General features: G+C 43.9%; 1 protein-coding gene across 2 annotated transcripts in view; it reads left to right on the top strand.

The window, feature by feature from the left end:
- Positions 1-12,010, top strand: part of tnrc6c2 (trinucleotide repeat containing adaptor 6C2) — a 48,508-nt gene extending 36,498 nt beyond the window's left edge. For both annotated transcript variants that reach the window (XM_076729548.1, XM_076729547.1), the window contains 16 exons: positions 295-461; positions 574-651; positions 874-931; positions 1,226-1,368; positions 1,576-1,725; positions 2,764-2,904; positions 3,516-3,635; positions 3,903-3,986; positions 4,672-4,951; positions 5,283-5,447; positions 6,766-6,957; positions 7,469-7,618; positions 8,771-8,986; positions 9,966-10,039; positions 10,370-10,509; positions 11,194-12,010. In XM_076729548.1, the coding sequence (XP_076585663.1) occupies positions 295-461; positions 574-651; positions 874-931; positions 1,226-1,368; positions 1,576-1,725; positions 2,764-2,904; positions 3,516-3,635; positions 3,903-3,986; positions 4,672-4,951; positions 5,283-5,447; positions 6,766-6,957; positions 7,469-7,618; positions 8,771-8,986; positions 9,966-10,039; positions 10,370-10,509; positions 11,194-11,539 (2,504 nt within the window). In that variant the 3' untranslated portion in view covers positions 11,540-12,010. The remainder of the gene's footprint in view (positions 1-294; positions 462-573; positions 652-873; positions 932-1,225; positions 1,369-1,575; positions 1,726-2,763; positions 2,905-3,515; positions 3,636-3,902; positions 3,987-4,671; positions 4,952-5,282; positions 5,448-6,765; positions 6,958-7,468; positions 7,619-8,770; positions 8,987-9,965; positions 10,040-10,369; positions 10,510-11,193) is intronic.

Raw genomic sequence — 12,010 nt, 5'->3', positions numbered from 1 at the left:
TACTGCAGTGTTACTGGGATTTAAGCAATTGCTCGCCTCAGTAGGTCTTGGGTATTTGTGCTGTTGGTTTGAACTGCTGGAAATGGCAGGAGAAGCTATAGGGACAAAACGCAGCATGTCAAATGGCAACAGTGGCACCAAGTGGTCAGGTTGAAAACTACCTGCTGGCCCTCTGAAATCGCTTGCAAATTGTCAATGTAACACTGTAACAGATAAGAAACAAACTTGTTATTGTTATTTTTGTCTTAACATTTGCCACGTCTTCCTTCTTGTATTAATGTTACCCCTTTTCAGGCCCCAAACCTATGCAAGATAGCTGGGGAAATGGAGGAGAGGAGATGGGCATGTCATCTGGCCAATGGGACACAGAGGATGGGGACATGTGGAACAGCCCCACCTCACAGGAGAGCAGCTCTTCTTGCAATTCATGGGGCAATGGACCCAAGAAGGGCCCAAGCAAGGTCAGAGAACACACACCGGACTCTTGTCATAAATAGACTGGCTGATGTTAATTGTTGGATTTATTGCCACTTGAAAAACAATGACTTTATATTTTTCACTCTGTGTTGTCAGGGGAAGATTGGCAACAAGCCAGATGAGACTTGGATCATGAGCCGTCTCATCAAGCAGCTCACAGACATGGGCTTTCCGGTATGTGGCAATACATTTAGTGAGAAGTTGTCACACTGACGTTTTCTTTTAGGCAGATCTGTCTTTCAAGTTTTCTACCCAACGAGACCACAAACATGTCAGTCTTTAAACTTCTAAAATTTGCATTAAATACACAATCTTCTTCTTTTCAGCGTAGAGTCACATGAGCATCTGCGCAGTCGTATCATGTCAGTCACAGGCTCATGTTTTCATGTGTTACAGAGAGACCCTGCTGAGGAGGCTCTGAAGAGCAACAACATGAACCTTGACCAGGCCATGAGTAAGTCCACAGCATATTTGTGTAGAGTGTGTGTTTCTGTCAGCGTTTTAAAAATGCTAATATGATTTTTACTGAATACGACAACACAAATGTGCAACTGGTTTACTTAATTTGAGTGAATGCTGGATTTTGCTTGCTGTTAAGTACCGCCATGCATATTGATGTTATACAAGAAAAAAAAAAAAAAAAGACATTTTAAAATGCATCACTCCAGATTATCATTTGATTGCATGTTATAGTGTGTTTCCCTGTCCTAACTTTATGTTAATCCACTGTCCTCGTTTCTGCTCCCAGGCGCCCTTTTGGAGAAGAAGACGGACCTGGACAAGCGGGGCATGAGCATGTCTGATTACAGCAATGGCATGAACAAGCCCATGGTGTGTCGGCCCTCTGCGCTCTCCAAAGACCCCTCTGACCGCAGCACCTTTCTTGACAAGGTAACACATTAAACTGACAAACCATCAGGCCTTTTCCTAACATCTGCTTGAAATGATGAGCGTAGTTTAAAAAAAGAAAAGAAATGCACACCGATACTTTTGCCTTTACTTGGACTTTGGTCTGGACTTGCATTGATACTATTTTGATGCATGAATGCTGTTTTGTTTTCACTTTATCTATCAACAACTTATTTTGCTCTGGTCCAGGATGGTGTTCTGTCAGACGACGCCCCCCCATCACCGTTTCTGCCTTCCCCTAGCCTGAAGCTCCCCCTGGCCAACAGTAGCCTTCCTGGGCAGGGTCTGGGACAGGGCAACCCGGGGCTGGCCATGCAAAACTTGAACAACAGACAGCAGGTAACACACTGTGCACACATTACAGTAGTGTATTACAGCAAACTGTTTGTGCGGTGCTTATTTTATTTTGCTCTGTTTTAATGATCAGAGAATAAATTGTGTGAGTTTGAGACAGGTTATTTGTGCTCCACAGTTTAAGACAGAAAAATGTAAGGATTTCATCAGCCAGCATTTGTCACACAAATGTATAAAATTTAATGGCATCATTCAGGATTTAAGTGTGTATGATGCGGTGATGATAACAGCCGATAAATTGAATTTCTTTTGCATGCACCACTCGACCGCTCCCTCTCCAAAATCTTTCTATTTCTGCTTTTCCTTTGCTCACTTATGACCTTGCCTGAAGTGGCCATTGAAATCAGATAGTTATGCTCTATCAAATACCCCCTCCCAGAGGCAGCCATGGCCCAGAAAAACTGGGCCATGGCTGCTGTAGTATGTATGAATCTGTAGTATGTCCTTGAAGCTCGAACGAAGGAACTCGAAGCGGGTCTTTTTTTTTTTTTTTGTGCACCCAATAGAAAGGCCTCTTCGACAATACGCAATCGGAAATATGGATGCATTGTACAGGCTAATTGTTTTGGGCCATTTGATAAAAGCAGAATGGTCACAATTTCACGTTCTAACAACGAGCTGCTCTTAGTCGGCCTTCAGGATATTTTTGGTGCACAGGGTGCACTTGGAAGTTAGACCTTGAGAGTAGATGCTTTTGAAAAATGTTTTTAGACATTGCCACGTGCACTGGGAATATTATCGAACCATGCTAGGATTTTGAGTGCACTTTAAGTTTTCTTTTTCATCCAATTCAAGTGCACTCATTCGTGTGTTGAACGAGCCCATCAAATTGACAGTTGAATGCTCAGTTCTTTGCTGGCTTGCTTGAGGTGTTCTGTAAACGTTTTCTGAAGTGGTAAGGACGACACACATTTCTTTCCCAATTCAGCGCCTCTGCTCTTCAGTAAGGAAATGGCTTCAGTCATTTGAATAAATGTGAAGGTTCTGAAGAAACTTCATTGTGCGTTTTGTGCTCCTGCATAGATACCCAGTGGAATGTTTGGCAGTAGTGGAGCAGCACAAACCCGGGCCATGCAGCAGCCGCCTCCTCAGCCACCAGTGCCACCTCTCAGCTCCTCCCAGCCTAGTCTACGTGCTCAAGTGCCTCAGTTTCTCTCCCCTCAGGTAGATAATACACACACATAATGATGTGCATATCGGATGTGTGGCGTGGAGCTTAACACACAGGACCAGGTGCAGTTGGCTGGCAGACTGGAACATGATTTGACACCCAGATTTGTAAATATTCTATTAAAAAGCTGTCACCTGACTTTGTGAATGTGGCTGCAATCTATTTACGCTGCATCACAGGAATGTCGAAATATTCTTTAAAGAGATGGATGACTCGTAATAATAACACAGACTTTGATTACTTATGAGAATTATTTGCAACTTTTTTTTTTTTTACTCCTACAAATGTAAGCACAGTGTGACAAGAATCCACACATCTACAAAAATAGGATAATTTCCAACATATCATCTAAAAATTCCAAAAAGCTGAAGTAAATCAGCACATCCTACGTATGTGGTGAACACTGCTTGTTTTCTGGGAACCACACTTAGCTCTTCACAGCACTCCTCTGGCAGACCCTTTTTCTCCTCTCGTCCTGCTTGCACGTGTGTGGTTGTGACTAGTTTTACCTTGCCAGAAGCTGTTCTTGTACAGTTGTTGTGATTTGCAGTGACTAACTTGTCATCTCTCCTTTCTGCCTCCCCGCTCTTCCCTTTCCCCCCAGGTCCAAGCACAGCTCTTGCAGTTTGCAGCAAAAAACATTGGTCTGAATCCTGCACTTTTAACCTCACCAATAAACCCTCAACAAATGACTCTCTTGTACCAACTTCAGCAACTGCAAATGGTGAGTCAGAGTCCCTCTTTCCATCTTTGTCGTAGTGCAGCGTGTACTTGAGTGTGTGTTTTTTAGAAGATCTAACCTAAATGGAGATGAAATCAAAACATGTCTGACTTATTTCAAGTCTACATGTTGGTTTTTAACTTGATTTCTTTTTTTGACTGTCAATTAAACGAAAAAATGAGAGCTAAAATGGTTTAAAAATAGCAAAAGATTTATTCCCTCCCTCATTTTTCTTATCCTTGAATTTTACTTTTGGTTCCTTTCATTCAGGCGTACCAGCGTTTACAAATCCAGCAGCAGATGATGCAGGCGCAACGCAATGTTTCCGGCCCCATTAGACAACAAGAGCAGCAAGTGAGTCAACGAAATGCATCATTGCACCCACGAAAAGTGTGATCAAAGTGGTCATTCGTTTTATACGTGTGTGGCCCATGTGAGCACCGACTCACAACTCCATTTTTTCCTCAACAATATTTGCACGGTCACATGATCGCATAACAACAGCAAAAAAAAAAAATCTGCATTGTTGCAACATGAGCTGCTCAAACTTGAAGACATCTGCATGGGAACAGATTACTTCTCGTTGAGCATGACCCAACCGGTCTTTCTCTCATTGTGAAAAAGGAAAAAAGACTTTGTTCTCCTTTTGTGGTTAGACAGATATCAGCAGCCTGCCACAAGAGGAGGCCTGTTGAAAGAGGGGATGCTTTTGTGATCAAGTGCTTGTTTCTCTCACCATTTGTCTCTAACAATCTTATCCTTCCATACCACCTCTTCTTCCACCTCGCTTTTCTGTTTTTGCTTCTTCTTTTCACAACCAGGCTTCATCTGTCCAGCCCCTCTTCATCCTCTCCATCCTCTCAACATCAATCGTTTTGTCTTCCTCCTCCCTCTTTCTTTCTCTATCTTTTCCTTGTATTTCCATCCATCTTGCTTTTGCCACCGCATAATCTCTCTATAATCATGTTTTCCTTCCCCTCACTGCCTGGAACTTCTTTTTATGATACTTTGTTGTGACACTGCTTCTCATCTCCTCCAGGTTGCACGTACAATCACCAACATGCAGCAGCAGATCCAGCAGCACCAGCGTCAGCTGTACCAGGCGCTGCTGATGAAGCAGCAGCAACTTCCCTCTCATCCCTCCTCCTCTTCCTCCTCTGCTGGTCTGCATCCTCCCGGTGGCCCCGCTGGAGGCCCTGGCTCCGGCAAATCAACCCTGGACCCCTTCACAGGCCCGCGCCAGGCTACGGGCCTCGCCGACACACTGCACACCAAAGAGCCACCGTCTTCACCCAACGCCTACAGCACCTACCCTCTCTGTGAGTGTGGCCTGTGGACAGCATCAAACAGTGTGAATCTGACAAAATGCAGCTGGTTTGTTGAGAGTAGCAGTTGAGGAAGCAACCCTGCAGTGTAATCTGTAGTTATACCCAACAGTGTACCGCGCCAAAAACACAGTCTGTCTACAAAGTTTCTTTCTTCACAAAGTTCAGATTCACATTCAGGGGTTTTCATCTTAGCATTAGTGGATTATTCCTGCTTTGTTTTGAGCTGTTTCTACTAGGTTTTGTTCATGGATTAAAAACTGCACTGACTTGCTTGCATGTTATGCATAAATTCAAATATATCTATTTTTTTATGTATGTGCAGCTGGACTGAATCCAAACATGAATGTAAACTGCATGGAGGTTGGGGGTCTGTCCCTGAAGGAGCCCCCTCAGCCCCAATCCCGCCTGTCCCAGTGGACACACTCCAACTCCATGGACAGCCTCTCTGGCAACTCCTCAAACATGGAGAACAACCTCAATAAGCATGGTATGTGGAAGAAAATCGCATGCATGCAGCGTTCAAGTGATCATATAAATAAACTCCCATGCCATCTTAAATAAGTGCAAATGTTATACAGATTCTGTGCAGCCCCCCTGCTCATTTGTTGTATTGTAAAGTTCCACTAAGCAGCTAACATATTATACAATAGCAGCTATAATTCAAAAGGAATTTTAATTCTGAGAAAGTTGTCACACACTGGATGAGCGTGTGTGATTGTTAGAGATATTTGAAAGTGCAATTGGGATGGTTCAAGTGTGTGGGTAACTGGGAAATAGCAGGGACTTTCTCAAGTGCTGTTAACATGATTAAGATCTCTAATCTCAGCCAGCCACCCTCACATATTTGAGCGTCTTGGACTTTTTTTTTTTTTATAGATGAGAAACTCAACAACTGAGACTAGCTTGTTGTCACTTGTCTGGTCTTGTCAGCATTTTTGCGTCTTTTGTGTGTTTTCTCACACATTCTGACTGCGAGCTCATTCACAGCCACAAACACTTATCCTGAGGTGTCAGAAAACCTCCCGATCGCTGTGAGAGGTCAGACAGACGCTGCTCTTTCTGTTTCAGTCTGATGTTCGGCAATAGCTAAGGTGCACAACCTGCTAAACCCCTCCTTACCCAAATGAAGACAGCGACACCCCTTTTTTTTTTAGCCTGGGAACGTGGAAATGTTCAGCATTCAATTCCATATGATATGCTTTTTTTAAATGTAGTTTCAAGAGAAAAGGCATTATAGATGAATGCGCATGTATGTATGTATGTGGCACCTCCACGAATACATATTCATGAATAATGTTATCTACTTGCCAGGGGACATTTGGGTTGTTTATTGTTTTGTGATGAGAAACAAGATAACTGATGCTCGCTCGTTGACTCCTACACTTTCGCTGTTAATGTGAGACATCACACGAACACACACACATTCTGTCTTCGAAGTGATGCTCAGATAAGAATCTCGTCAGCTACAAACACTTTCACTTCACTTGTCATTCATTTTCCCTCCCCTGAACTTTGGAAGATGTGTTGATGTCCTTAAAAGACACCCAGTAGATAAACTTGAGTATAGACGTCACACCAGTGACCTGTTATTCTGAAAAGGCCTTAAATCAATATTCATAGTATTGATACTAAACTCCTAAAGCGTATGATGAACAAGATTGAGTCTGACAAACAAAATAGATAACCTGTGCAAAAAGAAAAATTGTATATTGTTTCCCAACTTTACAATGTTGTCATGTATTTTGTCCTCATTACAAAGTAAAACTGATTCCTGTTTTTTCTCCTGTTTGTCTCGGGCGTACTAGGTGCCATATCTGCTGCCTCTACCCTGGGCCCCCCTGGGAAGCCGCCCCAGCTGGAGGACTCATACAGCCCTTACAATCTAATGTCCAGCTCTGAGTCCCCCACTAGCCCCCTGGTGCCCCCGGACAGCTGGGGTCAGGGCAAGAGCCCCAATGAAAAGATCTCCAACGGAACCAACATTAACTGGCCCCCAGGTGAGGACAAGAAGCAAATAAACAACCGCTGAAGCCTCTGCACAGCCTCAGTCAACACACAGGGGTCTTTTCACTCACGCTGCTTAACGAGATCTCTTCTGAGCCCATTTTTCCTGCTTTGGATCTTTTCCTGTTTTTTTTTTTCCCTTTGGTGTTGTTTCTTTAGTGCTAGCACCTCTTCCAACACTTGGAGAATTATTTCTGTTGTGGTCAGACCTGAGAAGAATGGATCCCTGAAACTGATGCAGCTAAATGGAGTTCAGATATCATTAATTTTATTATTTATGCCTGAGCTTTTCCTACTGCGATACTTCAAGATGTCCTCAGTGAAAACAGCCCCTAGTCAACTACACTTCTACGTGGAGTTTTGAGATTTTAATTGTTCACCAGTCTTAGATGAATTATGATGAAGACTTACGTAAATTGTTTAAACTATCAGGAAGTCATGAGGTGCCCCCCCGTTGTTAAAAAGAACCATCCTTTCATGAAGCACTTTATTTTGCTCCCTCAGAGTTCTGCCCAGGTGTGCCGTGGAAGGGCCTTCAGAACATCGACCCCGAGAATGACCCCAACATGACCCCTGGCAGCGTCCCCAGCGGTCCCACCATCAACACCAACATCCATGACGTCAATCGATACCTGCTGCGGGACAGAAATGGAGGTACGAACAGAGGCAAGGCCACACGCATCAACGTCAGACCATCAGCGACCCAAAACCAAAATCGCGCCGTGTAAAGTGAATCACCTGAATTCATAAAAACTTCTTCCAGCTGCTCCAATACTGTGTGCTTGTACTGATGCATACGTGAGCTTGTTTTTTTTATTCTCTCCATCTCTGATCACAACACTGTTACCTCTATGACAAAATAGCCACTTCCCCAGCTCCTCCACTTCAGAATGGCTCTATGCTTCCAACCAGCAGTGACTGGCCAGTCAGTGGCTACTCTAGCTCTTTCAGTCTGTCGTCCTCTGATGGAGACAGCTCAGGTACACATCCATCGTGACTCTTCCGACCTGTTAAACCTCTCCTCATCCAAATGAGAGCCCTTAAACAACACTTTGTTAGGCTCCCAATTATCCTACACCTCACCCAACCTCAGCCTGACCTGTTGTCATGACTTTACCTCTTACCTCAAGCCATGCCTGAACTTGCTCCCTCAGTGCTTTTAAAGAATAACTTCGCCGTTACTAAGACAGTAACCTCACCTTTATGTGACCTTCAACCATCTGTGCCTCTTTGACCCAACCCAGAAAAAAACAAGCTTCATCCCAGCTGCTCGTGACATCAGTACACACCCTGTGTGTGTGTGTGTGTGTGTGTGTGTGTGTGTGTGTGTGTGTGTGTGTGTTCAAGATAGAGATTCACAAAGAATTCAGGTTTTTGTGATGTGATTCTTACATTTTATAGTTTCTGACACTATTTTTCTATTTTTTGCCCTTAGAAAAAGTTTTAGGGACAACAGAGATTCCTCATAAGTCCAGAACAGTGTTTCTTGAAAATGAAAAATAAACTTTGGCAGACACAGTTTCTACTCGACCTTTGTGTCTGTTTTAACATTCTTTTGGATCATGACTGATCACTCTAACAGCAGAGGGATTTCAGTCAGATGCGCATTTTTTAGTCTAAATATGCAACTTCATTTGCATTTTTTTTAACTATATTAAGTCTCAGTGAAGTTATTGTGGCATTATCTCAACCAGGGAGTGGACCAGGAACATAAATGCCTTGTTGTGAAGCTCTAACCAACTTAGTTTTAATGTTACGTCTTCATCTGTTAACTGATTTTCACTCACCCTCTGTCTCTCTCTGAAGGTAAACTGTCCGACATGAAGTCCACCTGGTCCCCAGGGCCCATTTCCCAGAGCCAAGCCTCTCTGTCCCATGAGCTGTGGAAAGTCCCTCAGGGGCCGCGCAGCACCACAGCCCCTTCCCGGCCCCCACCAGGCCTCACCAACAACAAGCCCTCCTCAACCTGGGGCGGTAACTCGCTGGGCCTGGCCCAAGGTTGGAGCGGCTCCTACTCCTCTGGTGAGCACTCCTCTGAGTCACAGTGTCGTCATTTTATTTCTACTGGACGCGCCTGACTTGAATCTATCAGGCACAAACTCCTGCACCACTGAAATGAGACACAATACAAAAAAACCTTTTGAGTGTTTTTAATTTTTCCGTAAGTATACAAGACATTGTGTGACTTTTCAGCCAACCTGCACTTCCATCTGCTCTTCAAAGCGTAATATCAAAGGAAAACTAGATGCAAAAATGTCTTTTTATGCTTTTGTGTTTTTCTGAGATTTACATAAGTAAATCTCAGTGATAAGTGATTTACTTTAAAGCCATTTACAAAATCTCTTACTGACAGTAAATCAAGAAGGTTCAACAGAGCCTTGAATTGAGGGCAACATTCACCAAAGGGAAGTCAACATACATAAATCTCTCTGTGATATATTTCACGCCCAGCAGACACAGAGGTGACTGAAGAAGCATAGGTGTGGCAGAGTTCACAGCCACGACCCTGCACTCACAGCTCGCAATACAAAGGCTGAGGGAACGCACCCAGCTAAACTGACGTCTTGAGGTTTACCGGCTCTGCATGAGGCAGCCTTGAAACATCACACATGTGACCTTGTTTGGACATGACACGACTAGACTTCATGCATATTGAGGAAGAACAACTGCTTTTAGTCATGCAGATGAGAATCGTGTGTGAAAATGGGTAGCTGTCGGTTTAAGGTTTCAGGTTTTCCTGTTTTTTCAAGAGTTAAAGTCTCTTCAAACCTTCAGCCCAGAGCCAACAAGCACTGACAGCAGTTTGACACAAATGGTTTAACACCTTTCATCTGTCACATACTCCCTTTGTCTTAATGTTTGGGCACTGGACCAACTTTCTTTGAAATACATTGGGTCATATGAGTGTAGCATGAAAGGAAATCCTCTGCAGCACTATTACCCAACTTTTTCTTTGATATTTCTCCAATATATGACTTAATGCTTCACATTTCTGTTACAGAGGGAACCACCTGGAGTACTGACAGCTCCAACAGGACGAGCAGCTGGCTCGTGCTGAGGAATCTCACCCCACAAGTATGTCCTCTGTGCTGCTAATTCTCAAAAAAAAAATAAAAAGAAGAAAGAAAATCAACATATGTTTCTGCACGTTTAATTGGATTTTTACTAAGTGTGATATAAAACACTTGTGTTTTATTAATGTATTTGCAGAGTGGAGAAAATTAAAGTGAAATGAAAAAAAATACAATACAAAAAATTATAGAAAACAGTAATGGACAAAAACAAACTTGGACAGTGAGTAAGGACACAAACAGTGACTGAAAGTATGATGTAATATAGGTGAGTGGAGTCAAATATTAGTTGTAACTGTTGTTTCTTGCCCTTGTGTTTTCCGTTGTGCTCCAGATTGATGGCTCGACTCTGCGGACCCTGTGCATGCAGCACGGCCCCCTGATCACATTCCACCTCAACCTGACCCAGGGGAACGCTGTGGTGCGCTACAGCTCCAAGGACGAGGCCGCGAAGGCTCAGAAGTCTCTGCACATGTAAGCCTCGCACATCAGCCAAAGGGAGCTTAGCAAGCCGATATTAAGGAAGTAGTTGGCCTTTTTTTCTCTGCTTCCACTCCTTTTTTTTATATTGAATTCAAGCACCGATTACAGAAAATTAAAATGGGGAACCCTTGGGGAAAACCCAGTGTTCCTAGTTTCATATTGGTGTTCAGAGTTCAGCTTTTTGGATGAACGCAGACACTGTTATTTTTGTATCTGGGCAGTCATGTGGAGGCAGAGGAGGAGGAGGAGGAGGAGGAGGAGGTAGAGTCATGCTGCAGTCATCTGAACCGTAATATTTGAGTGGAGTGGTAGGAAACACCAGTGTAGAGCCTGTCTGGGGGCACACTGGCTGTGTTTTACATTTGTCCATTTTTTTGTTTTGCACAAATGGCAGCCACTGCAGCTGGTTGTCATGGAAACGACATGCAAAGTGCGCGGCCCACTTTTCATTATCAGCAGCACTAAATGTGGTTATGGCAGCGGACAAAAAGTGAAATAGCGTGATCAAGCTGCAAAGGAAAGAAAGTGGTACTGTTTGCTTAAGAAGTGTGTCAGGTGCATGCTGTTCTGCTTTTACACAACAGCAGAACACATTCCCATGAAAAGTATTGGTTCCTTATTCGTGGTTATATTATCATGGTCAGTTTAATAATTTCCCCGTTTGTCCTCTGTAAGGTGTGTGCTTGGAAACACCACCATCTTGGCGGAGTTTGCTGGCGAGGAGGAGGTGAACCACTTCTTTGCACAAGGCCAGTCGCTTGGGGCAAACACCACTAGCTGGCAGGCCAACCCGGGAACCAATCAAAACCGGATGGGGGCGGCGCAGTCCCACTCTATTGGCCAGTGGAGCAGCGGTGGCGGTGGAGGCAAGGCCAGCGGAGGGGACCTGCTGTGGGGCGGGGTGCCCCAGTACTCCAGCCTGTGGGGACCGCCGAGCGGAGAAGACGCCCGCGTGATCGGAAGCCCCACGCCCATTAACACCCTGCTGCCTGGAGATCTGCTGAGTGGGGAGTCCATGTAGGATGATGCCACGACACACCAACCAACCAACCAACCAACCCACGCACCGCCACCATGTCCTGGAAGCCATCGGTGGAGGATGGATGGAAACAAAATTCAAAAAAAAAAAAAAAAAGGAGCAAAACACAAGCAAATCATGTGGCGATAATCAGTATCAGTTTGAACTGTTAGGAACTGTGAATTGTGAATCAGAAGGCCGGGGTCCCAACCACACAGACTGCAGACTCCAGCCCTTCTGTTTCGTTTTTGTCCCTTTTTTTTGTGTTTGGTTTACCTTTTGGGGTATTTTTGAAATGCATCTTATAACAACAAACTGAAACGTGACACAACACAAAGAAACCTTTTAAGTGTTTTTAGTTTTTCCATAAGTATACATGACATTCTGTGTGAAGTGTTTTTAGGAGAAGCAATCAAAGCTGCCATCTGAGACTTTCCTTTTCCCTTCAAAAGAAAAAAAAAAATCAGCCCAAAA

This window comes from Chaetodon auriga, chromosome 4, assembly GCF_051107435.1.
Source record: "Chaetodon auriga isolate fChaAug3 chromosome 4, fChaAug3.hap1, whole genome shotgun sequence".
In the NCBI taxonomy this organism is placed as follows: domain Eukaryota; kingdom Metazoa; phylum Chordata; class Actinopteri; order Chaetodontiformes; family Chaetodontidae; genus Chaetodon; species Chaetodon auriga.
This window is presented reverse-complemented; position numbering and strand designations above follow the sequence as displayed.